The 27529-nt window shown below is 42.4% G+C and overlaps 1 protein-coding gene across 1 annotated transcript in view; it reads left to right on the top strand.

The window, feature by feature from the left end:
- Window positions 1-27529, top strand: part of HABP2 (hyaluronan binding protein 2) — a 43595-nt gene that overhangs the window by 11406 nt on the left and 4660 nt on the right. The window contains exons 3-13 of the mRNA XM_027740001.2: window positions 9036-9173; window positions 17095-17131; window positions 21591-21716; window positions 22800-22907; window positions 23336-23452; window positions 23805-23924; window positions 24912-25083; window positions 25513-25601; window positions 25726-25951; window positions 26777-26919; window positions 27259-27393. Of these exons, the coding sequence (XP_027595802.2) occupies window positions 9036-9173; window positions 17095-17131; window positions 21591-21716; window positions 22800-22907; window positions 23336-23452; window positions 23805-23924; window positions 24912-25083; window positions 25513-25601; window positions 25726-25951; window positions 26777-26919; window positions 27259-27393 (1411 nt within the window). The remainder of the gene's footprint in view (window positions 1-9035; window positions 9174-17094; window positions 17132-21590; window positions 21717-22799; window positions 22908-23335; window positions 23453-23804; window positions 23925-24911; window positions 25084-25512; window positions 25602-25725; window positions 25952-26776; window positions 26920-27258; window positions 27394-27529) is intronic.

Here is a 27529-nt window from a genome sequence, read left to right as displayed (position 1 = left end):
CATGAGAAAGGGGAATAAAATTCTCATTGGCAAAGAATCCTTCCCAGAATGAAATCATTCAAACATTTTATACCTTTCCTTTCTAGTCCCGTACCTTCAGGTGCTTGTGAAAAAACTTGAAAAGCACAGAGAAGAGTTTTTGGTGAAACTGGTCCTCCATTTTGAGTGTTGTCCCCTGTGTGGTTCTACCGAAAGCTGTGCCCACATAATGTTTTGTCTTGTTCCCATTTTTGGTAATTAGCTCATGAGAACATCAAGTTGGGCTCTTTCAAAAGCCTCATGCTGTCTTCAAACATACCTTGCTCATGTTGAATTCTACTCTGTCCTTTGTATCTCTTTTTCTTTCAAGTGAGATTGGGATAGATGGGGAGGCAGTCCTTGATGTGACAGACAGAACCTGGATTTTTCATGCTTTTGAGAATCCCCAGTTTTGGTGACACCCAGATCCTTCAGTGGGCATTGAGTGTATGGTCAAAGAGGGCAACTTTAACACTCGAATCACACCTTGTCACTGTGAGGAATAGTTGCACACTGATGGCATGGTGCTGAATGTGTCGTTTTAGCTAGGACAGGTTGTGAACATATTCAATTCTTGAACTTTATTTAATCAGATTGGAAGTCTGCTTGCTCAACCAAAGAGCCTGCAAAAGCATGTGAAAGTGACAGCTGGGGAAAATGCCATCATTAGGAGTATTTCCATAGTGTCTATGGCTCTCCATCAGTAGGTAGACATCCCAAAGCAACACACATAGCATTTTCAAGTTAATATAAAGTATATATGAGTGGCCTTTGTAAGCTTGCTGTATAGTCAAGCTGAGGCTCTGGCCTGTATTTGGAATTGAGTGGTCCTTTCAGTTAAGTAAAAGTTCATTTTTCATGACAAGAATGCATTTATTAGGTGAACCAAAAACCCCACAAGTAGACAGTTTTAGGATTTCAAAGTGCCTTCATACAGGTTCTAGGAAACAACTTGCAAAACATGCAGGAATTTATACAGAGATGTTTAATAAATCAAAGAGACACTTACAACAATGAACATCACTCAGTTTAGGTGATTAGTTCTTTACAGTCATTAGGATTGGAGACCAGAGTGTGTGGACTAGTCTCTTTTTATAGATGATTGATGGGATGAGAGAGATCAGAAACAATATTGTAGACAACAGATGAACAGAGAATATTAAAAAAGCAATGGGGGGAGGATTGAAGCCCTGCTGAAAGATTAAAGAATAGAAAGAAGTACAAATGAGCAAATCAATTATTGTGTGAAGATTTCTAGGATGTTGTTTAATTCATATTGGCCTGTTCTATATTTAGTTTCCTCACAGTTTCTTTTTTTATTGATGTTTCTTTTAGTTCCCTCTCTGGAATCTGATTCTAAGATGCATCATTGAATGATCCTTTGAGGGGAAATGTTACAAAATAAGACCCAATCTAGCAAACATTTTCTGACATGAGCTGTCTTGCCTTAACTAAGCAAAATTCAATGATGCTGTTTCAGAGTACAGAAATCACTCAAAGAAGCAAAAAGTTTGCAAATATGGAGCATGGAGCAGGTACATCTGCTTGGGGAGGGAAGGGCAGAGAAGGAAAGGGAAGGGGTAATTTCACACGTTCTTTTTCTTTCACCTGGAATTTATTTGAGCACTGAATATATGTGGCAGGTTGCTGGAAGGACAGACCCAAAGATGTGCAGAGCAAAGTGGATGTATTTGCAGTGTCTGTCTGTCAGACTCCTTGCTGGATGCAATGTTAGGAACTGGGCAGCTCTCTCCTGGGAACAGAAGCAGTTTCAGGGGCCAGGGGAAATGGGTTTTCCAGTTCATCCTCTTCCCTGGAGCCTTCTCTTCCAAAGCATCCTGTACATGATGAGAAAGCTCCTTTCCTCAAGGTGATTTTTGCTTCAGTTTTTTTGGGTCCCACTCAGTTAGGTGCACAAGTGAGAGCACTAGCTCAGGCAAGGACAATATGTGACAGGTTTCCTCTGGGAGCTGGAGATGTGAACTGAAGGCCTGCACTGAGCCCTTCCTTGAACTGGTCCCAGCAAACAGGGTAACTCTGGGTCTGTGTGTGAGGAGTAGCAAGAAGAGGAGCACAGAAGAGAGGGACTAAGATGTATTGCTGTGTGCTGGATTGTGAGAGCTGTGCACAGAGGGTGTTAGGGGAGAGGAGGAGAGAGGAGAGAAAGTCTGGGAATGTGTGTGAGAGGAGAAACCTCTGTGCTACTGGCAGGCACCATGGTAAAGTGAAAAGAGGAAATAAATACACATTTAAAAAATCATGTACTCCAAGAACAGACCACAGACTTTAGAACAGTGTAACTGTATTGCTTTGCTGACTTCAGGATGTCACTACAGAGCCAAGATTAGGCTGTTCAGGAATCAGTTCTACTTTGAAGCAGATTTGCATTAAGTTTAACAATAAATTATTCAGTTTTGCAATGCCTGGCTTAGGAATGATTATAACATCACTGTAATTACTTTTAATGTAAACACTGGTATATGCTGCCACCCATACCAGCACCTCAACATTGAAAATTTGCAGTGAAAGCTTAGGGGCCTGTCTAAACTTACTGTATGAAAAGTGCTGCTTTACACATAAAATATCAACTCTTTCCCAAAAAGTTCTTTTTAACAGCTGAAAGGATTCACTGATATCCTTTTAATGAAGCATTTCATAGAAGCATAGTAACTCTTACCTCTTTCCTTCTTTTTAGGAGACTATGATGCATCACAGAAAGATTGTCAACAAGGATGTTCATGTTACTGCCAAGGTTTAGGAGAGGAGGCAGTAGACTACTGTACCAGGAAACATTGTGATGGTAGGCTCATATAAAAGTTTCTCAACCTTAAAAATATTCAATTTTTGGTTTAGGACTCTGAAGGAAGAAAAGGACACTGACCTTCTGGTGAGTTGATACAGCTGTTGGCTATTAACAGGGGAAGTCTCAGTGGACACTGCATTTCCCTTTATGAACCCCAGTTTCTGATTTTTCGTTGTGCTGGGTCTGTCCATTCCCAGTCTGGCCCTCTGGAGACTGTGCTGGTGGGCACAGAAACCCACTGGGCTGGAAACATCTTTCTCCCATCACTTTCATTGGGCTTGGCTCTTGGTACCTTCCATCAGTGTATCTTTAAAGCCTGCAAGGTTTGATTGCAATGAGAAGAACAGAGTGGAAAAGCAAAAAAAAGATATTTGAGAGCCACTTAGTTAAAAAGGGTCAGTTAAAGAGGATCAGAAGGAAGCAGGCAAATAGTGCTGAATGCAGTGAACAAGGGGGAGGAACAGCGGTTGAGGATTTCAAAGGAAGGTAAGGGGGAATTCAGTGGGAATAGGACACAAAATCCCTTAGGATCTGCTCACAATTCCAGTGACTAATTTACAAGCTATTAGTCCTGCAGTTATCGATCTGGAGCTCACGTTTAGTATTGCTGCTCAAGAGATAACTTTCTTATCCCAGACAGTCTTATAAAAACTATAATCAATTTTACTTGTGGTTGCCACTGACACATGGAGAGAAGTGCAAACAGTGGTGTGCTGCTTCTGTTACAAGTTTCAGAAACTTAAACTAAAAAAAATACCTGTTTGACTCCAACTATGTGAAAAATGAGCTTGAATACTGGATCAGTGTCCATAGAAAAATAGCTTTACAGAAAGAAAATCCAGGTCAAAGTATAGATCTGAGATGGTGGAACAAAAAGAGGAATTGTAACCTGGGAAAGCTAGGCTTGAAATGTAATCAACATCTTTATGCTCAACTAAATTGACCCTGCTCATCACACTAGGCTAGCCAAGTTAAACACAAAGCCAAGATAAACATGACATAAGTACTAGAGTTGTTATACATGTCATCACATCCATGTATGAGAACAAGGAACTAAGGCAGGGTTTACAACAGTGTGCATCCTTTTGGCTGGCCCTTCAGATGAGTAACTGCCAATGTTTAGTGATGACCATTAGAAAATAAATGAAAATTTAAAAACTGCTGTATATTCTTATTCAGAGTGATGCACAAGGAAAATTAAACACTTAAAGAGAATAAAATATTTGTAAAGTTCTTACTCAAGTAAGATTTGTTGGCTCTATCAGAACAGCACAGCTGCACTCATAAGACTTGTACATCGCTGCATCTAAAGTTATTTGTCTCTGTTATTTCAGTCATTAAGACAACTCATTGAACAGCATACTAAATTATTCTGCTGAAGAATTCCCGGATATTTAGTGTATGTATTACTGTATGACCTCCTGTTGAATTCCTTTACTGAAAACAAATCATATCCCAATGAAAAATGTGTGACTCTTCTTTAAAGTAATAACACTACAGTGAAGGGGGAGGGATAATTAAAAAAAATTGCAATAATTATTTTTTAATTATGTATTTTGGAGGCATGTATTGGGTTTGGGGGTTTTTTTGGTTGTTTTTTCTGTTTATTTGGGGTTTTTTTAATCTAAATGTTTCTTAATTTGTGCTTGCCTCTAAATGCATGTAAAATAGCATGGGGGTCATACTTCATTGTGGCTTTTCTTGTATGGGTTCCCTTGGATTAATGTTCCTGCTCTTTGTCTGGAGAATGACCAATGCAGCCTGTGGAGGAGACGTTTGGTAACCGGAGCAGAGAGACTATGTTAGCTCTACCTTTGCAGTCTAAAAATATCTCTGTTTTAGGATGGTTGGACAAAACTTGACTCTTGGGATTTATAACCTAGGCAGGTTAAGTGAGAGCTGTGCACATTAAATTCAGACTTTGAGGTAGGCCATCGCATCTTTCCTAAAATGATGTTACCCTACGGTCAGATTTTGTTTGTTTTTAATACTCTGTAAATTTACTACAGGGGCTTTGATGCATGTTTTTCAGCTTGAAAGCAAAACTGTCTTCCTTCATCCACCACTTTACAATTTTAATGCTTTTAGCAGGCAGCTCCAAGACACAGAAACGGGCTCAGAAAGTAGCACAACTAACAAGAATATCTGGAGCTGTTACAGGAAAGATTTAAAAGAACACCCAAGAGGCCATAAGAGGACAGAAAACCTTTTGGCCAGGCATACATCAGTCTTTGACTGAGGACACGGACAAAGCTCGAAACCCTTCTTCAATTTCTTGGGGGTGTTTATGTACCTTTAGTGGGGGGAGAGTTTGGTACCAAATCAGTGTCAGAGAGAGAGAAGTTACCGGTCCTGGTGTGGGATTGCCTCTCTCTCTAACTGGCTGAGCCTCTTGCACTGACGTTGAGCTTGCATAAAGCCTTTGATAACACAGCTACTTCTGTGTTACAGCAGCGTGGGTGAGGGAAGAGTCCTCTTGCATGTCCAACAGAACGCTCTGCTGCCTGCACTTATTCTGTTTTTTGTTTGTTTGCGTGTCTTTAAATTTTTTACTGTGCTTTTGATCTGAGCCCAAGAATTGAAACCATCACTGGGAATGCGCTGCTAGAGAGAATTATGAAACAAAATGCAACCGCAACACTTTAAATGTTGATATAAGTGATGTCTAGACCTCATGCTGGCTTTCTGCACCAAGATGAATTTCACACAGTGAATACCCCTCCTCCCCTTTCCAGATTTTATATTAAGAGTCAGTTCCCTATACTCTCACTCAACTCTGGTCCTTCTGTATAAAGAGTAATAATAGGGCTTCTGATTTCTCATTTTCATTTGCAGTTTGAAAAGGGCTTGTATTTAATGGAAGTGGAGAGAACGCTAAAAAGGAAGCACAGACGTATAGGGCTTTTGACTTACTAGGTTAATAATTAAAGAAAGCCATAGAATAGTAGCAGTGGAAAAGACTAAAGTCAAAGCATCCATGCATATGCCATCACATTGCTGTTGACTCTGAAGAAAGATGTCCTTACCTTTGTAAACCCTGGCTTATGCCAGCAAGTATTTCTAAAACTTCTACTTTTATTAAAGTCACATAGTAGATGTTTTTATTTTGCTTTTATCTTAGAAATTTTCTCTCTCACTCACAGCTGTGGTGATTTGTTTATTCTGGTGTTAATAACTAGAGCTGCAGTTAGTGTGTCTAACAGCGCAATAGTCCACACACACCAGACACATGGAGGTACATCCAGCACAGAATATTCATTTGTGTTGGAGGATGGAGAAGAGTTATCAGCCAGAAAGGGCTTGAAATGCTTTCCAGGTTAAGAATTCAAGTGTTTTGTGCAGTGGCAGAATAATATCCAAGAGAAATATTTTTCTGTGGAAATTCCCATTTCAGGGGGAAAAAAAAAAGAAAATGACAAAGTACTGTTTCTGCTGTTTATTCTGGCAACCAAAGCTTCTCAAGCATTATAGAGTATAATACTTAGTAGTAATTCCAAATGAATCATTTGAGACTACAGTCTTTTAGGTTATTCTTTCCCTTCTTTTATACTAGCCATCACAGCCAAGACAGGGCACCTCTTCTGCCTGGAGCTGCTCATTAATATAGGAAAAAATACTGAACCAGAAGAGTTTACTATCTAAACAGACAGCACACAGTAAAAGAAGTTACTACCCACACTCTTCTGATGGGAATGAAGGAATATTAAGAGTAAATGATTTATTCAAGGCAGTATCGACAGCTATGTACAAAATCCCCAGTCCACCACAGTTCTGATCCAGCACTTAAAATGTTTTTTTATCTATTTATTCTCAATATAAAAGGATTTGATGGTTCTTATCTATTTTTTTTCTCTTCATTTATTGTTTGAAGACACCTAAACTGTCTTCAGACAGAGAAGTTCTTAATGTCTAACGTGCAAGCTGTGATCACTATGATGGGCTTGGAGATGTAGGGAAAGGGCCCATTACCAAAAAAAGAGAACATCTGCACCCAAATCCTGCACCAACATTGAAGCCTTTTGCCATGCACAGCAAGAAACTTTACGCATTCCCTTGCCCTGAAAGGGCTGACCATGTCCTGATGGACAAAGAAAGCAAGATGATGTATACGGGCTCACAACTTTGAAGTATTAAAATGGCTCCAAAGCTTCTTTTCAGTTCCTGGAAGCTCCCTGCTGACAAAATATTTCCACATATAGGAAAGTGAAAGAAGGACTTTCACCTGTTTGAACTTTTTGTTTGAACTTTGGTCCCTCTCCTAAGATCAGCAGGAGTTGCAGAGAGGTTTGCCTTTCCATTGGGTCTGACATGAGGGCCACTTTGCCACAAACAGAGGGCAGAATGAAATGGATCCATCTGACATTCTCACTGGTCAAAATCCCCAGGGGAACAGAGACCAGCAACCTTGTTGCTTACACCTTAATTGTGTAGACTTATGTGGCACAAAAAGATGTGAGTGTTGCATTAACTCTCTATACATGCTTAGATTTCACTCAGCAGCTTGAGAAGGTCAATTAAGTATTAAAAAGCACCCAGGATAACAGGGTAAGATCACTATGTGCCATGTAACATTTTTTTACTTATCATGAGCTGTGCACAAGGGCATATCTAAATAAAATGCATAGGAAATAGCATCACACAAATATGATCTACATTTTTTCATGATCAAAGAGGCTGAGAGAAAAAATAATTAAAAAGTAAAAGCCTTATGCAATGAGATTTAAAAGAAAACTTTGGAGGCTGACAAGACACATCTGGCACAACTTCAAAGTCCATCAAAGTACATATAATCAATGTTTGTCAATAGCAGTTTTGCATCCTTTAATTTATCTTTCATGGATATAAAGCATGATGTTATTAGGATCCAGTCCATACCTTAATTCTGTTTGAGATTTGATGAATCAGGGCTCTATTAAAATTCAGTGCAAATCAGCTTACTCAAGGACACATTACATAAAGTTGTGCATTATCTAACTCCTTTTATCTTGCTGTCTTTCTAACTAGTTAAAGAATCTGAAATCTCATAAACTTAAATGTGTTGGCTGGCCACCAACACAGTAAATCTCAAACACATATTGACTGCTTGTAGGCACCTTCTTAAGGTATGCACATGTGACATAATCAGCAAACCTTAATTCTTTGTGTATTTTTTGATATATGAAATCTCCTTTAGGATTGTTCATGCTTCATAGTAAGGAATCATCAGAAACAAGGTTCTCTGGCATCAGAATTTCAGCACTCATCACAGCATCTGTAATCAAGTGCTAGCAACTGATCTTTTTCACCAGAAAATCATATTCGGGATGGGAAACGATGAAGTGCTTGGGATTTCACTGTTTTCTTCCTCATATTCCAACATGTGGGCACCCCTCCCATCCATTTTATTTACTGTACTATATTCAGGTCCTCCTGAGTAGACAAGCACATTCATTTTTCCCCTGGTGCAGTGTAATGTGCTCAGCATTAGCTTATTTAACTGTTTTATCGCAACAGAGAAAACATTGATAGGGAATTCCTAGTGAATTGGGGCTGTGATGTAAAAACACTATTTCTTTCGCTTCCTTCCTTTTCAGGCTCTAAGCTGTCGGGGAGAAAGAATTGTCTTTTCATCTGTTTTTGTAAGACATAGCACAAACAGTATCTGTTGAGCAAAAGTTTTTCAGCATTTCCACAATAGTGGATTATTCTTTCAGTAATACAGTAATTTCCTCAGTTGCTGCTGTTGCTACAAATGCTTCAGCCTCAGGAGACTGGGGGTTACTCAGGAATTTCAATTTTTATTTAAAAAAAATGATTACAGGTTCTCACATTAGTGGACAAATGCTGGACAACATGGTCTGCGTATGTCTGAAATTTAGAAAATAATAAAAAAGTACGTTTTTATATTTTTTAAAATTGTATATTAGATCTCACTATCTAGATCTATACTAGATCTCACTATTTTTCAGGTGGGAGAGAAGTTAAGTCTGATTAATACTTTTTTTTCCAACTGATAATAATAGTTGAAAGATTATTCTAAAACAAGGAAAATGTATCTTTTCGTTGTTAATTTATACCATTCCCATCTGACACTTACTGATTTGGAACATTTGCCAGCAATCAATGCGGTGATTATCTGGACAGGATGCATTTATTTGATCAGGACAATCTGTTGAACATTAAACAATATTTGAAGCACGGTTAATTATTTGCACTGAATTCGCTCACCCTCAAGATTGTACCTTGTCTGAAAAAACTTAGGCAAGAAGAAGAAGCTAATTTCAAGAAAAAAACGAGCATAAGGATGGTTAACAGTGCTTTGGCCCTTCAGGTTCTCCCATTGGTCATTCTCCTTGGGACCACACGTTTGTGCGTGAGTATGTTTTTACACTGCTTTTCTTTCCATGTACCAGCTCTGCTCCGTGCTGAGCCCTGCCCGGGCAGTTGCAGGGCAACTTAGTGGAGTATCCACATTTCAGGACACTGAGGTGCCCAAGTAAATGCAGCATAACAGGGAAGCCCTATGGTTTTTTGGAGCAGACATCTACAGTGTCAAGGAATGGCTCATCTGGGTACAATCAGCTCAGTGGCCACCCCACTCCCAGGGGTGTGCAGTGGGGAGTGCAGTCACTCCCCCAGTCCTGGGCACTAAGAAATGCTCCAAAACCCTGGGCTGCAGCATGGGCAGCTCAACTTAGAATCACAGAATGTTTTGGGTTGGAAGGGACCTTAAAGATCGTCTAGTTCCAACCCCCCCATACTGTGGGCAGGGACATCTTCCACTAGATTAGGTTACATAGAGCCACTTCCAGGCCAGCTTTGAATGTTTCTGTGGGTAGGGCATCCAGCATCTCCCTGGGTAACCTGCTCCAGTGTTTCACCACCCTCACCATAAAAATTTTCTTCCTTGTATCTAGTCTTCATGGCAAAGGGACTAAATATTAGATTATTGCCTTGGCAGTTTTGCAAACTCTTCTGTCAAAGGTGAAATTTCCCCCAGCCATATGTTTTGAATGATTGAATTATCATTGTCACTAATGTGGGAGAAAGGCTAGTGGCAAAATATTCAACACAGCTAGACATGGCCAGAGCTCTACTCAGGCAAAGCTTGATATACTTCCCCGAATCCATTCATCTCCTCTTAAAAGAAGACTGGAAGAATGACTTGTAACCAAAGGAAAGTTAAAAGTCGGTTTTTAAAAAATTCTTTTGTTCTTCCAAGCATGGGGATCAAGTAAATTTTCTCATGAAGGAATCTGAAGTTCTTTAAAACAACTACTTTCTTAGTGATATTTCCCATGTGTGCAGGTTCCCATTTACTGAAATATGTTGCAAAAAATCAGATGTTGACAGGTTAAGATTGAGTTCTTTGGGGAAAACACATAGTGAGGGGCTTTAATGGGTTGTAGATCTTTTTGAAGAGATTGGTGAATTGGAGAGCAGTGATTTTAGTAAACACAACAGAGTAATTATTAATTAGTGTCTACTCTGTCAGCACTTGGTCCAGCAGAACATGAAGCAGCTTACTGAGGGATCAGTTCTAGGGTAGTTCAGTGCCAGTTTTACAGACATTGTCAGAACCCAATCTAATATAAATAAGCTCATAATGAATTGGCTGTGTTAATTCATGCTCAGTGAAGAAGATGTACGGACAGTCTTAGACAACATGAAGTCTTGCACAGATTTTTCCTAACTAGTCCTAAGTGTTAGGTTGATTCATTAGCTTTAACAATCCTAATCTAACTTTGCCCTAAATATTGCTGTAGAAAATGTAGTGTATATCTCCCCCCAACCCTGAAAATTCATTAACATTGCTAAAATGCATAAGTAATTCTGCTGTCACTGAAAAGCAGCACGACAGAATATTCAGCAGGCTAGTTTTTAATAAAACATGCTTTTTCTTCATAATTAATATAACAAGGTTTTCTGGCTTAGCACTTGGCATGGATCCCAGGAAAAAAAAAAGAGGGGAATGAGTTGCCATGATGTGACCATTGCATGACAAACAAGTTATGAGAGGATATTTTTGCCTTAATTTTCTTTGTCCCAAAGAAAAAGTTGCACTGAAATAGTTTGAATGAAAAAATAATAGATTTTGCGCTTTGCTGAAACCATGGAAAGCAGTCTCAACTACTATTTCCATCTTATCCCAAAACTATCTATCTTCATCATTTTTATTTGAATCAGGCTTTAGGAGTTTTTATACACACTGATTAACAAATATTATTGGTGAAATATAGCAGAAGACAAACAAAGGTTTAAGCAGTAACTCATGTTGAGTCAGTCAAAACACTCAGACGTTCAAGGATCTGGTGGGTTTGGAGCAGAACCCTAAGGTAAAAATTTCCATTCAGTTCTTTCATATTACCTGAGGATAAACTGATTTCACCTGTGTGAATCCAAACTATTTCCATAAAGGGCATAAAGCTGCATGGTGAGTGCAAGTGAGAACAAATTTAGTCCTTTATTTTAGCATATATGATGCAAGCACATCAAAGACTGTCTTCAGACATGGCTGATCTTTCTCTGACAGTTGTTTTTTCTCCTGTTTTTCCTTTCACTTCTGCTCAGCAAGACACTGTAGTAGAAATGTTCCTACTTGGGCTAGAGAAATCTGGAACAGGACAAGACCAAGCTGGATCCCCCAACGCTCCAGTGTAAATCAACAGGTGGTCAGATCAGGCTTTTTCCTTGTATCAGAGTTCTCTGCAAACTCAAACACCCCTGGCAGCAAGAAGGAAGACTTGCAAGGGACAGAGTAGAATTGTTTGAAACTTCAAAAAATTGTTGTCGGCTTAGTTTTGATGGAAAGTGTTTTGAAGTCACTAGCCATGCCCAGTGCAATAACCAAGAGCACTTAGCAGTGAAAACAGATGAAAGTATCACATTAAGACCAAACAATTGCCAAAAAACTTATCAATAGTGCCCATCTCTTACCTGGCCCATAGCAAGCAGGAAACTGTTACCAGCAGTGCAGGTCCTTCCTTGCCTCAGGTCCTTGGAGACCAACATTTTAGGGTGTCCCAAAGTCAGCACTGTCTGATATCTTTTCCTACCCCCCAGTGGATCTAGTCCTGTAGAAAACTCCCGCTTCTGCTCCCCTCACCCTCACTCCAGGACTGCACTTTTCACACAAGGCCTCCACTGTGTTGAGAACCGATCACTGTGAAGAGAAGTGAATGCTGTCAGGCCCGTCTCAGTTTGTGGCCCATCAGGTGTGATACCCTTCTGCAGCGCTCGCCTAAATTTGCCTGATGCAGCAGGAAAGCAACAAAGCCCTGGGAGCGCCCCCAGCTAATTTTGCACCGTGCTCTCAGAGAGGGAAGCGTTCAGCGCTGACCCCTGAAGGCAATCAGCTTATGCCCTGCAGCATGCAGGTTGATATCCCGTGTAACTAAAGGGACTTAATGACTTTGCATAAGCTTTAAGTCTAGCAGTATAACCTGCATTTCCAGCACTGGCTGCAGAAGCGTTTGATAGCGCAGCACACTCGTGTTAGTGTGACAGGCTGGCTCCTGCAGCCCCCTGACACAGATTTTGTAGCTTCCCCTTTCTGTGGCATCCAAGGCTGACTCCATTTCTCACGCGGGAGCACGAGCACACCTCACCCACCAGTGAGCAGGTTTAAAAACAACCCGCTGCTACCAGACCACCTCTCACAGTGCAAAGATTCATTTGAAAACTTTGATCTCTTGGAAAACAGGAGCAGGTAACTCCTGAACGGAGAACCAAGCTGGTTTCAGCAGCGCCTCTGAGGGATCTTGCTTTTTTTCCTGTATCCCTGTGGTTTTTTGTACCAGGTGCTACCATGGGAAAGGTTCACAATTAAATAATCAGCAAAATAAAGGCTTTAAATGTGAACCTCTCTGGGTACCCTGGGACCAGTTGATAAGGACACATCATTTACTCTGAGGCACACATTGCAGGTCAGTGTGGAGGTAGGAGATGTCTTGTTAGCAGAGAGGTGAAGAAGTCAGAGGTTTTGGTGGAATCCTTTCAGAGAACGGTTTCCCAGGCTAAAACTACAACATATGTTGCATGTGTGCTCCAGATGATAGTATACCCTGCTTTCATTGTACTGCAACCATGGCCTTGGCTGAGAAACACAATGTCATTGCTGGAAAGCCACTTTCCCTTGAAGTTCAAAGACAGTCACTACCCAAGATGGTTGCAGGCAAAAATCTGGCCGATTGTAAGAGCATCAAAACTGTCGATTCCCTCCTCCTTTGGCAAGCAGCCCAGACAAAGGTTCTTACTGAGAGCTGTCAGTGGGATCAAGGGGTTCACTACGAGAAGGCAGTAGTTGTGTTTGCCCTCGTGGCTCCTTCATGCCTGATGTCAGTTCTGGATGGAAGTTGAACAAATATACATCTTCATTCTCCAGTTCAACCCCATCCCACCTCCTTCTTGGCTACAAAGCTGTGACTGCACAAGTGAACAAATGAAAGTGTAATCTTTGTTCTTCTGCCGTGGAGGCCACTTCATGACAAGTTGCAGGAGAATTTGCAGGACTTAATGCAATTAAGCGAATAGGCCAATTCCTACTAATGTAGTTTAGTGTTTGAACTCCTGTAGTGCTTTGTAGCAAAGTGTGTGCATGTGTAGAGGTAGTTATCACCTCTCTTCCTAGTCTGTCATGCCAGCTTGAGTAGTTACACTGTTTTCTCTGGAATTCTGTTTTGCAAACATGTAAATTCACAGCCTAACCTTGGGCTGTCACCTTTTTGCTCTCTTTCTCCACCTGCTTTTTTTTTTTTTAGTTTTTCATTTTTATTGTAATAAGGGGTAGCAATGTACCCAAGACACAGCAAACAGTTTAACTGCAGAATGCCCTTGGCAGCCGTAAATAATTTCCCTTGAATTTGGGATCAAATCTTCCTGGGTTTATTCACAAAGAATTGCCAGAGATTAACTGGGCATTTTTGTCTGAGAAAGAAACATAGAATTCTGTCCTGAGATGAAGAAAGCTCATGGTTCTGGCATTTTTGTTTGAAATCTATTACATTTCATTAGTCTCTCTTTCTTGAGGAGTTGAAATGGAAAAATTGAGAACATCATATATCTGTAATATTTAATCTTAGTACAAAGTCTATTTAGCAAAATTTTGATGGTTCCTTGGAGAAATTAAGTTTTAGTGAAGTGCTAATCATTACAATGATGACAGACAACAAAGATCAGGTGATATTAGGTTATTTTTAATTTCAGCCATTTTTTCACTATTTTTTCTAGAAGCTGCATAAATGTAATTGGTTTCACAGTCAGCAATGCGCTGATACCTATATAAAATGTTTCTCCTCGCCTTTTTTTTCTCAGGGTTTCTTTTTTATGAGCCTAAAGTAATAAAATTTAAAATTGCTCTCTGCAAATTCTTCCAGCTTTGTCCCTCATCTCTGCAGACCTGCTACGAACAGGATCCAGTGAATTTATTCCCTCTTGAGAGAGCACACAAAGTATCAGTGTCGAGCCGCAGCAAGGAGACTGTTTGGTGAAACCAGCTCCACAGTCTAATTTCTTGCCCCCCCTTCACTCCTTTTGTTTGAATCTTGCTCCGTGTTGGGCTTAGTGTTGCACCTCGTCAGAAGGACAAGATCCTCCTCTGCTGGCCATGAGCAATACGGCACTGCAGGCAGCAGGCCCTGCCTTCACTGCCCCTGCCTGCACCCCCTCCTGCAGCCCCCTCCTGCCCCCGCACCGTGCACCTCTCTTAACAATCTCCTTACGCATCCCATATCCAACACCTTGCATCGCAAATCCTACATCCCGCACCCCCTCATGGTGCAGAGGAAGGGGGTAGCTCCAGCAGACAGGAGGGAAGGAGATGGGCTCTGCACACCACCACGGCATGCTTTGTGCCAGGAGCCAAAAGGATAAAATTTGGCCCTGTGTTGGCTAGTGGGGGCAAAAATGCTTGAAAATCAGTGTGGTCCAGTAAGTGGTCCACTGGACCTCAGGAAGGAGGAGAAAACTCTCCATGCTGAGAAGTCAGCTCTGCCCAAGGTTTTGTCCTCTGCTGCAGCTTGTGATAGGCACACAAGGAGAGAAAGCTGCAGCGTTGTATTTAACTCTTTGACACTCCATGCTGGGTGCTCCAGGAGCTTTTGTTCCCAGTAACATTTGTGCTGTGTCAGCAGATAGAGACTTTCATCCAAAAGCAGGAACCAAAATCTGGGACTGAGCCACCCTAGAGTCCAAGCCACTTCCTGCTCTGACGGATGTTATCGGAAACCTGCACATTGTCTCGGGTACTGCAAGAGTTTAGGGTATCTGCACTTTTGCAGTCAGCTGTACTCGTGCTTGGACAGGTACTCGTGTCACCTGGAAAAGAAAGTAGTGTAGCAAAGGATTATGTCTTTCATCTTTCTTATTTCCTTGGGGTGTGAGCGTTGTGAGACTCTTATCTCTGCTCTTCAGCTGGGGAAACTGAGGCACGGAAAAGCGTGATGTAGTCACATCCTGCATCTCTCTCAACCTGGGCTGAAATCCTCTGACATTCCCCTGGGGTGCCAAGGGCTGCCCCGACTGCAGGGACAAGCTCACTAAAGTCAAGCCCTTCAGATCCAAACCCTTTCCAACCCCATCAGGCAAACAGCACAACAGGGCAGCGCAGAGAGCTGGGGGAGGGAGATGAAATGTTTCTTGCTTTATCCTACTTCCTTGTTCTTTGTTTCATCTATTCCTCCAAAAGAAAGGAGTACACTTGCAGGGTTTTTTTGGTCTGTTTATGGATGAACGCTACCACTAATTGTAAATGGAGCAATTAGACCTTTGCTTTATATAGTCTCCGTCGGGGTCTGGCAAAGGATCTGACGAATGCTGTACCTGCACTCAAGAAACATATACACCAAGGACAGAGCTTTTACAGCCTTCTCATTTACCATCATCTCTGCACTCATTCGGGGGGGGCGATTGTGTGAGGATGTGTCCTTCCAGCTGCAAAGGATTTAGTTCTGTATGTGTGTGGCTCACTTAAATGCACCTGGGAAGGGGCTCAGCTGAGTGGTTCAGGGGACATTGCTCTCATTAAAGTCGGTGGGAAGGGGGGAGCTGGAGTGTCTGTTCTTCCTGCCTCAAACACAAGAGGGATACAAACGTGCCTGAAGCAAAAACTCATTTATATATTCCAGATAATATTCACAAATGTGAATTCTGAGCTTTTTTTGTTCTGTTCCTTATTCATTGCTTCTGATTCATTTGTTCTTAGTCACAACCAGTGTTATCAGAGAATATCTTTCTTCTATATATAATGTATAACTAAACAGGGCATATATTTACAGTTAATTGTATCTGCAGCAATGCATAGGTGCACATAACAATCGTGTATGTATGCTGTCTTTATTGTGGCTGCTAAATTGTTTGGAAATATGTTTTCTTCAAAAAAATCATGTGAAGAATGAAGAATAGCAGCTCCAAATCTCCTTCTTTACACCACTGTTATCATGTGTATCCTCTTTGCAGGCAGGTAATCCTGTCTGCAGCTGGAATTTAAAACAAGAAGGAAAGCAAATGGAAATCATCATGCTGGGGATACGTCCTGGTGCAGAGTCAGTGTATCTCCTTTCAGACAAACCTCACTCGCAGTCTTCAAAGGCTGAGAGCTGTTTTCCGTCATCTTCCGTTCCCTTTTGTTGCTTGCCCTTGACCATGAGCCAAACCGGAAAGGCTGGAGCCCCATGTCCAAGGTTTGACACATGGCATTTCCTAATGGAAAGCACCAGAAATATTCTCCTGCATCCAAAAATCCAAAAGTCTGTAGGCATCAGCCTGTAGACAGCCTTCCAGCTCGGGGGTCCAGATCCCGCTGGCTGCACCAGGCGTAGGCTCCTGGGCCGTGCTGCAGTGCCTGATCTCCACTCAGGTCATGCCACGTACCCTGGCATGTCCCAGACTCCAGCTTTGTCAGCCAGCTGGAGTGTGGCCCCTGTCAGCATTTCAGTGAAGCTGGACAAACAGCCCATGTGCCATCACTTCGGAAGCTAAGAGGCAATTTAACTCGCTCAGGACAGGTTTGCCCCCAAACAGACCAGCCCAGCAGCTTGGGCTGTGTGCTTAGAAAGTCAGACATCCCACATTGATTGTTGGTATTTTGTTAATCTTTTGAAAGAGCTCTTAAAACCCAGTCCAGTTAGCTCCAAAGTGGGGAACAACCTTGTCTGGATGTCCAGAACTAGGGGCAAACAGAAACTTTGCACTGTAAGCAAAGCTCTGCGTTGGTTTTTGTTTTTCTTCAGAAACTTTTGGGTTTTTTTCAGAAACAAAAACTTTTAGTTTTTTTTACCCTTTATTATCTCATGCAGGCTTCCCAAGTTTCCCTCTGGGTCCACCAAATACAAGGTAAGTGGTTTCAGTTTCTTCTTTATAACTTCTGAGTACAAAACTTAAAGGCTGGTAACTTGGTTCATCAAGAGCCTCCACTAGTGCCCAGTGCTGAATTTTACTAACTTCATCCAGAGCCTTGCTGAGCTTAAAGTAAGGCCTGTGTAGAAAATATGTTTACCTTTGGACAAGTAATATGGCAAGCACTTTCAGACCTACACAGGTGCTCTATGTGCAGGAGACAACGCTGCATTGTGTCCCCGCTAGGAGTGTGTCTGGTACGCTGGAGCCCAAAACAGAGGTACAGCAGCAGTACCAATGAGCAGCTGATCATGGGATTCTCCTAGATCACACCTGCAACTCTCAGTTCTGTTCCAAGCTAGGACTTTTCTGCAACTCTGTGCCTTCATGTGCTTTGGGGACCTGTGGGTGACACAGTGGGTGACGGACTGGAGGAGAAGTCATGGTGCTGGGATGCAAACCTCACAGAAGGATAAGCAAAGAGCCTAGCTGTGGATGAAAACCGAAGGTCAAATAAATGAAAGCTGACTTTCCCTTGCAGCTTACAACTAACTGTGGAACTTATTTCTGTAAGGCTCTGTCCAAAGTCCAGGAAGGTTCAAAAAGTGTTTACAAGCCCATGCAAGTAAAAAAATCATTAAAGGCTAATATTTAAAAATCATTAAATAGCATTAAGATGTTGATAAGGGAAAAGTTGTGATGATTGTTGTGTGAGGATGCGTAAATTGTGCGAGGATTTGTACATCCTTTTGCAGCCTACTTGGTCTACGTAGAAGAACTATGTTTTTATTGATAAGTTTAGTATTTTTGCAGGTAAGCCCAGCTCCTCTTTTCCTTGATTACAGTGGATCTTACATCTGAGTTTATAATGTATACCTAATGATGTATTACATTAATTTTGTTCATTATTCTGCAAAAAAAGAGTGTGGGTTTTACTATGCACTCGTTATCCATCTGCATTCCTGTTCATTCCAGTGGCATTTTGGCTTTCAGATCGAACCTGGAAGTCCAGAAACCTTGTAGCTCATACAGCAGTGCTTCTTTCCCCATATCAAGGCTGCTGTCCTAACATGTGTGTAGAAAACAAATTTCCGAATCATTTGTGTGTCTGAGTTCAATATTTGACTTCTGCAAATATTTAGCCCCAGAGTCATACACTTGACTTCAGGGTTTGCACACCTGTTTACACACGTTTGCAGCCTTGTGCAAACTGTTTGATTCGCTTTTTAATGGTAGAGTATCCCTTTCACCATCTCTCAGTTCATTCCCTCCCTTGCGGTGTACAGTCCTTACATCTGTCCCTCCACTGTACCTACTCTCTCGCACTCTCCATCCCCCTGCAAGTCTCCACTCCTTCAGCCATCATGGTCCACCTTCACCCATCATCTATCCCTCTGAGCGAAAAGGTGCTGCAAAACTCCTTTAAAGTAACAACCACAAAACTATTTGAAAGGCTTTTTGGCTTTGTTCTTAGCTGGTCTCCCTTCTTTCTGAAGCTGCAGATACTCCCAGCCACAGCCTGCTTAGAAGGGAGGAAATACCATGAGGTCTCATCTCTGCAGAAGTAAATGGGGAATATCTCATTATTTAAAATATAGTCAGGATTTCAGCCTCATAAAAATAACACTACAATAACCTCAGAGCTGGAGACAAAAAGTATTTAGAGAGGTGATAGGAAAAGTCATCCTGCTTAAATTAGGCCAGATTTCAGTCAGTCCCCAGAGGTTCAGAGAGCTTGAATAAATGGTGGGTACTTTCTGGTGCTCTTGATGTGTGTTGGCAATAGGCTTTAACTCTGCACATCACTCATCTTGACAACTGCAGTCCAACAAAGTTACCTCACAATTCAGGTCACCCGATGGCATCCTAATGCATCATTTTCCCCCTTGGAACATTAGTCATGACTTGATCCAGTGAAGGTTTTGAAAACAGTGTGACTGCCGATGTTGAGATATCTGTTCTCTCAGTAACAGAGAGCTCGTGTAAGCTAATGAACAAGGGGATATTGATCAGAAATCCATTGCTTGATTGACAGCTCTTGGCAATATGAAAAACTGCAGATGAAAGCTTGAGCAGTTTAAAAGATCACCCAGACCTCAAAGCTGATTTGAAGCTTTAAAAGTCAATCTCTGTCTATCAATTATGGGGGGATTTTTTGTACTACACAGAGGAAAGTTATTCTTTGAAAATTTGCATGCAGGATGTCTAATTTAATTTCATGTAATAGTCACATTGCAGTGACAAATGTCAGATCACTGCTTTTTTAAAGCATGTTAAGGTTTTCCAGCACTTACAAAGAATGAGCACTCTGATTTAGTAATATGTTTAAATCAACCAGTGTATCAGACTTTGTGCTTTAATTATGTGCTCAGATAAAAAAAAGTGTTGTTTTTACTTTACTAAACCTATGGCTTGTTATGAATAATTAAAGAAATGGGAGCACTTCTTAAATAAGAGATGTGGAAGCCAAATAGTTATTTAATGTCAGAGCAGTGATAAATAAGAAGACATCTTTTAGTTTGGTGTCATATACCCAAGTTAGGGTTTTCTGGTCTTTGTTTTTCATTGCTTTGTGGAGCTGGAGAGGACGCAGAGTAGCTGGGAGATGGGAAGCATCACTCATGTGACCTCTAGAAGCTCTGTACTAATGGTTTAAAAAACTAATGGTTTAAAAACTAATGGTTTAAAAAACAGAGTAGATGATTCTACAACGGCTTAGCAATTTGTGCTCATTTGAGGCACTTATTTTTCCTCTGTTGATTTAAGACAGTCCTCTCCAGCCTCTGTAAAGCACGCTGGCATATTTGCAGTCTGCTTTTGGCAGCCATAACTCCCCTCTTCATCCTTCATAACTTCTAGCAGGTATATTTTTCCATAAAAAGGGCTACCCCATCCTTCAGAATACTTCTTTAAAGCATCCGTGGAATAAAAGTCAACATGCCCCACTAAGATTCTGAAAATAAACAGGAGAAACAAAATCAGACTCCTTCAGACACTTCCCTCAAACTCCAGTCGTTTGCAAAATCTCCTCTCCAACAAAGTGAACTTGCAGGCTGTATTTCAGGCAAAACTTCCTTTTTGTTTTTCTTTCTTAACTACATCACATTAAATTTAATTTTGTTCACTGTAGACAATGTCCTTATCTTCCAGCAAGATCCTTCTGTTCCTCAGCAAGGCATACACTTCTGCAACACTTGCACATAGTCAAGACTCGGCTCCTGTGGAAATAATGAGCTGAGGAAAAGGAGTCTTGCCTTGACATAGCAATAAATGAGGTGAAACTTTCCCCCTTTTTTTTTTTGGTGAGAAACGAGAGTTGGCATGTAGGAAAAAAAAAAAGAAGAAAAAAGACAGTTCTATTTTAATATGAAATATAAAACACCCATTGTACAAACGTGGAATTTCTTTCTTTTTTTCAGAAGCAAAGAAAGAATAAAGATAAAGGCTGCAAGTGAATGAATGAGGAGAGAAAACTAAGATAATGCAGTTGATAATCAGTTCAAGGCAGAGCATTATCCATGGGGCCATCGGTCCAGCCCTAGGGAAGAGCTTTTTAAAATGTCTCTGTACATAGCTTAGCTTTGCTCATTACCATACCTTGTCTTTGAAACACTGGAGTGGCTTCCATCGACAACAGTTGTACCTGTGCAAGGAGCTGCCAGCCCACTTTAATCAAACGATCCCCCCAGCACAGCTGGCAAAGCTGCAGGTCCCAGCAGGCTCCTGTGAGGACACTGTTTTCTGGTGGCTCTGGGCTGGTGGGCGAGGATGGGCTCCTCAGCACGTCTGCTGCGCCAGGCCCTCGCTCCTTGAAGGGTGTTTTGTGGGCAAGGAGTCACACAGACGTGCAGGTGCCTCAGGCTCTCCATGCCCCCTGGCTGCCCTTGGAATGGGACTGTGTGTCCCCACACGCAGCAGGCACCTCTGTGCAGGGGAGGGTCTTGCCTCATGCTGCAGCAACGATGTGCTGGTGATCAAAGCATCTGGACAAAGAAAACCCCTTCTTCTTGTAGAAATCTGAATCTCCTTCCCTCACTGCACTGGTACCAGCCTCAGCATTTTCTCTGGCTGTGCTGCCACATGAGGGGCTCCTTAAGCCTGTGCCTGCAGAGCCCAGGCCTGCATCCCATCTGGGGCATCCCAGATGCCACCACAGGAGACAGCTGAGCAGCCGGGGACCCAGTGCCCTTCCGGAGGGTCAGGGAGGGCAGCACTGGGGCCAGTGGTGCTCAGGGTGCCCATACTGGGCTCTAGGTGAGCTCTGCCTATGCCAAAGAAGAGCTGAATGGCACTTTTGGTTCTCAAGATGATGTAGTCTCTAGACCCACCAACATCCCAAATGAGCTGAAAGAGATAAGGACTGTCCATCTCAGGGAATAACTTTTTTTATACCTTGTCTCCTTCCAACAGTTTTGATTCCTCTGTTCTTTCACCCTCTTCTCACCCCTCCCTGCAGACAAGGATGATGGCTTTGAATACTATGACTCCACGGAACAGGAGCAGGACCCCAGCCTCCAGCACCATTCCTGGGAGCAAGTGAGCTTTATTGAGACATCTATAGGTGACTTCTATACCATGCCAGGTACCTCTGAGGGGTGGGCAGGGAGGCAAGGAAGGGGTAAAATCCCAACCCTGAGCTTGCAGTGTGAGTGTGGCAGGTCTTGGCTGCCAGCCTGCTCTTAAAATGCCTGCATCAAAGGGATGAGTTAGGAGGATCATTTGCAGTGTTCTTCTTTGTATTTCTCTTGTAAGGAGGCTGTGTTTTATCTCCAGGTTTCACAGGATGGATTGTGATCATGCAGAACATTTCTGATTGCTACTACAAAAAAGCACAGGCTTATTTGTCTATAGACACTGTAAGATGTAATTGCTGTTTTCATGGGATATATGTTCTGTATTTATGCTGGGAACCAAATGTAGAGCAGGTTTGTTTTTTTTTCTTTTATAAGTTGCAGGGGTTTTTTCTTTTCTTTTTCTGTTTTGCCAAACTTCAGGAGAACAGGAAAGGATCCTCAAGATTGCTCAGGAAACACAAAAGGCAAGACAGGGAAGTTGCCTGTAACATTCCCTGAGTTATCCCCCCATACAAAGAAAGCAGAGCTTATATTTGACTGTCCCCAGTATCAATTACTCCTGGCAGCCTGGACTGCAGTGGGGAGGTTGAGCATGGTGTAAGGAGCAGTGTGCAAGTGACTCTCAGCAGGCACCTGCTCCCTTGAAGCAATAGCCACCCAGGGGTATTGTAGAGTCTAACAATGATGGATGGCTTTTCCACGGGAAATTCAGCACCGTGTTCCAAACAGAACAATGCCGAATACAGATACCTCCAGACTAAGCGCATGAAAGCAGACAGCCAGAGGCAATGCCAAAGAGGCAAATGTATCCCTGAGCAAAGAAAGAGGCTTGGCCCATTACAGCTCCATAACAGACATGGCAAAGGCAGCACAGGAGCTGCAGACCCAAAGCCATGAGCTGTTACAGCTTGCAATAAACTCTGCAGCAATTCACACCACTCCTGTGGCTGCTGAACTGATGCATAAGCACAGCACATGTTATACCAGATGCTGTGCCCAGGAAGGCAGCCTTCTGCAGTCAGAAAATGTGAGAAGAAAAAGCAGGTGATGAAGGCTGAGAAGCTGAAAGATCTTCATCCTTACCTCTGCAGACCCATGCCTCTCTGACCCCTGTAAGAACGGTGGTAGGTGTGCATCCAGTGGAAGGGACTTCAGCTGTGCCTGTCCCAAGCCATATGGTGGGACCACATGTGAAAAAGGTAATGGCTCTTTGGCTAACCTACACTCTTTATTTTGGCAGTTAATGTTGCTGTTACAGCTTTATAAACCCACTGTTTGCTGGGCTGAGGGTTCTGACAGCCCACAGCAGTCATGTTCATAGATCTTATGCTTAGTGCCTTATCCAGACCAAAGTCTGTCTGAATAGCATCCAGTAAAATAGACTTCAGGAGTGCAGAGACTACTTGTCTATCCCCTGCCAGGTAGGCAGTGGGGAGCTGCTCATTGGTACCACAGATATTTTGCCATAAATACCATGAACATGAAGAGAAATCGCAAGTCCACACCTGTTAAATGAAAGCTTCCTTGGGGCATCAGGAGAAAGCATCTTCCCATGATCCCTGCAAGGGCACAGCTCCTGTGTACACACAAATGCTGATGAAGTACCTTGTGTCTCTGTTTTCCGCAGTGGAGGACATGTGCCTGGACATGAACTGCCGCGTTGGTGACTGCCTGGTTCTATTAAGCCCACCTTATTTTCGGTGCAGCTGTAAGCCTCCGTACAAGGGATCTTTCTGCCAACGCTGTGAGCACTCAACAGGACAGTGAGAGAATTGTGTTAGGGACAGCACGGTGGCCAGTCTGCAGTGGGAAATCCCTTGCAGCCCACTGCAGAGGGTGGTGCTGCCCTAGTCATGCAACCTGAGTCTGCTGCAGCTCCCACCTGTGGGGCTGGCCAGTGATGAGTTATGCTTGGTTTGCGGAGTGGTGGTTCAGTCACTGGTAGAACACCCAGTGCTGGGCATTTTGCAAGACTTCATAAGAACTCAAAGTCAACAGGCTAAATGGGAACTCTCTCCAGTTTCCATTGGGCATGCAAATGGCTGCATAGTGTTCAGCAGATTAACAAGGCTGTTCTGTGTTTTCCACATTGACAGCATCTAAGCAGTGCAGTCCCAACCCTTGTAAAAATGGAGGTACCTGCATACGGAACAGAAAGAGATCAAAATTCACCTGTGAGTGCCCTGAACCTTTCAGAGGGAGATTCTGTGAGATCGGTATGTCACGGCTCCGGGGGAGGGGGTAGGGGAGAAGCCTCCAGACAGCCAGGGCTGGCTTCACCCTGCAGCCAGACTGACTGATGCTGTCACTGCTCCAAGTGCCCAGCTACACCTGGGCACTGACGTTCTTGGGGAGAGGGTAGGAGGAAGAGGCTGACTTGGCAAAGGGGCTTGAAACAGTTCCCGTACCGGTGTTTTCCAGATGTGCTTTGGCAAGGTACATAATGAGTGAGAGTGCATTTCCCAGAGGTTGCACATGTCACATGGAGAAGAAATATCAGGTTTTCCTTAAACACTTGAAATCTGATGTAGTGAAGATTAATGCCTGTGATTCTGCAGGCTGAGGGAACTGCTTCTGATGGGTGGCCAAGGGTATGGGATTACCCGTTTGCTGCACAGAGAGCCTTCTGCCTCTGCAACATCACTGTGGGCACCACACCCCACACAGGTTTCCAAGGAAAAGGATCTTTTTCTTTCTCTTTTAAAAGTTGATTGCACTTCAAACTCCATCAAACCCCATGTACCACTAAATACTCCACGTTGCAGGTGACTTTTCCTTCTCCTTACCTACAGGTTAGGTTCACAGCCCTATAACCTTCCTTTTGGCACATAATTTGCCCTGGCATGATAGCAGCAGTGTGCCCACTTCCGTGGGATCTGCCTAGTCCTACTTAGAACCAGTTCCTGCACAGGCCACTTGTGGAGAGATTCTGATTTGAAATTAAGATATCTCTTAACTGCTCAGTCTTTACCAAGCAAAGAGATTTTAGGCATTTGAAGTAAATCAAGCTAAAAGGTGGACAAATGCTGGGACATTGGTCTTATTTCTGGACTGTGTACAATAAGGAACATCATTACTTGACCCAGTAGGTCCTTCTGATCCTCCATAAAATTAATGTAGGACAAAGAAGGCAATGAAGAGAGACCACTTTGGGCAAGGAACAACACAAAAGTCATTTTCATATGAGTATTGTCTTCCTACAGGACCAGATGATTGTTATGAAGAGGACTCCTCTAACTACAGGGGAAGAGTGAATCAAGCAGTAGATGGCAGGACCTGCCTGAACTGGAATTCCCATCATCTCTTGGACTTCCCTTTTAATGCCTTTATGGAGAATGCTGACTTTTACGGCATTGGTGATCATAATTTCTGCAGGTAATATTTTGAAGAAGTAGCTGTAGAGGTCTGTATCAAAGAGAGCACTGAGGGCAAACTGCTCATGAGTTTGACAAACTGATTGTATTAGGATCTCACATCTTTCTAGACACTGCCTGTCTATAAAACACCAGAATGTTAGAGATGTCTTCTCTAACTATACTGATGTGCAGCTTCCAGAAGCAGCCCTTTTATCTTTGAACCAGTCCCACAGTTTTCTTATGGTTAAGACAGGTATGGGGATAGTAATATGGAAGAAGCCCCCCCTTTATCTCAAGCATCTTTGTCAAATCTTATGAAAGAGTATCTTTGGAAGTCCAGATCCTGTGGGAGCATGAGGCTGCTCCCCTAAGCATCCTCAGCTCCTTCACTGGTTTCATGGAGATTTCCCCACTCCTGCTGGCTGATTCTCTCACCTGTTCCCTTCAGGAATCCTGATGAAGATGAAAAACCCTGGTGCTATGTCAGAAAAAATAAGGAAGTAGATTGGGAATTCTGTGATGTTTCACCCTGTTCAGGTAAAGACTTAAGAGTGAGCCACTCGGCAGTGTGTAGGTGGTCCAGAGCAGTGGGCACTGCTACTTAACTCCCCCAGTCCAGTATTATCTCTGCATTATACATCTGCTGTCACTTCCAACACAGATGTAGAGCCAACAGACCCACCTGAATCAAATGAAATATTCGAAACATGTGGACAACCAGAAGTTCGTGGAACACTCAAGAGGATCTATGGTGGATCCAAGGCTACAGCTGGCAAACATCCCTGGATGGCATCTGTGCAGACAAAGACTCCAGATGGGAGTGAACATTTCTGTGGTGGAGTGCTAATTAAATCATGCTGGGTTCTTACTGCTGGACACTGCTTTGAGTAGGTGCATGCCCTACAATTGGGGTAGATAAGTGTATAAAAATTAGAATGGTTAGTAAAGACAGCTTAGTATCCAAATCACTTGCAATCAAAATGATTACTGGCAATCAAATTGAAAGGGAAACGTGTATGTGAAAGAAATGGACACATACATAAAAATGCTTATATGGTTGAAAATGGTTCTTGTTGAATAAGAAATCTATGCCCCACTCCCCTAAATGAGCTAAAATAGTCACATGAGAGGAGAAAAGGAGGAAAGTAACAAGATTTTGCAATGTATAAAGGAAGAACTCATGAAAAATTCAGAGGATATTGGGATACTAAAAGCGATATCACATATTACATCAGAATTAAGTTCTTCAAAACAGTCAAAACATGCATTTTGCTTTCAATTGTTACTGTGTCAGCTAGCTTTAAATATTTCCTTCAATATTTGCATTAAATTAGTTGGAAGCCACCTAGGAAACAGAAAAAATAAATTCTGGAGATCATTCCAACACAGATAATTTTAAATACGCCCAGACAACATCAAGCAATTGTACTCCCGTGGCTCCAGCGCACCACTACTCTGCCCTAAAATGCAAAGAAAAGCATGTATGTGCAGCTTTAAATCTCTTTATTTCACGATTGCAACAATTAAGAGCACATGTATTTTCCAACACCACTGCTTTCCTAACTAAGCCTTCCTATAATAATCTTAGGAAATCTTCTGGCCATACTTGACAAAAGGAAGCAATATCTTGACTTCCTGGTACTGAAAGTGCAGGTTTTCACCACAACTGATAGGCAATGTCTGTATGTAATTTACTTTTTTTCTTTTTTAAGAAACGGGAAAGGAAATATCCAAGTAGCCCTTGGAAAGCAAAACCTCAAGAAGAAAGAGCATCATGAGCAAAGATTTGATGTGGAGAAAATCATTGTACATGACGAATACAGCGATAGAGGTGGCATCCCATACAATGATATTGGTAAATCCCTTTCACTGAATACTCATGTGTCTCACCTCCGACCTCAGTTGTTTGAAGCTGTTTGTCTCCAACTAAAATTCTCATTGAGACTATTCTCTGGAAATAAGTAGGATGAATTGTGATCTAGGCCCATTTGAATCTTTGAGATGTAAATTGTAACGGGCAGGTAGAAGTGACTCTGTAGAAGGAGCAGAACAACTGGGACAGGTCTGACATGGAGTGCAAATGGCACATGGGGTACACACAGCTTTGCACGGGGGGGTGTCACGGGCTGGTAACAGTGGTTAGGTGTTAAATGTCACCCCAAATACTTTTTGCTGTTGTTTATCTCCCCTCCAGCACTACTTAAATTGAAGCCAGTTGATGGTTACTGTGCAGTGGAAACAAAATATGTGAAAACAGCCTGTCTCCCTAACTTCTTCTTTCCCACTGGGACTGACTGCTTCATTTCTGGATGGGGCGAGACAGAGACAGGTATTTGTGGGCTACCTGGATTTTGGTGGGCACTTTGGTGCCAAGGTGGGCTGGTACTTTCAGTAGCAATTGCCAGAACCAAATGTGAACTAAGGCCCTAGTGAAACCATGTAATGGGATTCAAAAGCTAAAACAA

This window comes from Pipra filicauda, unplaced genomic scaffold (genome assembly GCF_003945595.2).
Source record: "Pipra filicauda isolate LSUMZ 115617 unplaced genomic scaffold, ASM394559v2 scaffold397_size650280_pilon, whole genome shotgun sequence".
NCBI classification, from domain to species: domain Eukaryota; kingdom Metazoa; phylum Chordata; class Aves; order Passeriformes; family Pipridae; genus Pipra; species Pipra filicauda.
Note: the sequence above shows the minus strand (reverse complement) of the source record. Positions and strands in the feature narration are given on the sequence as shown.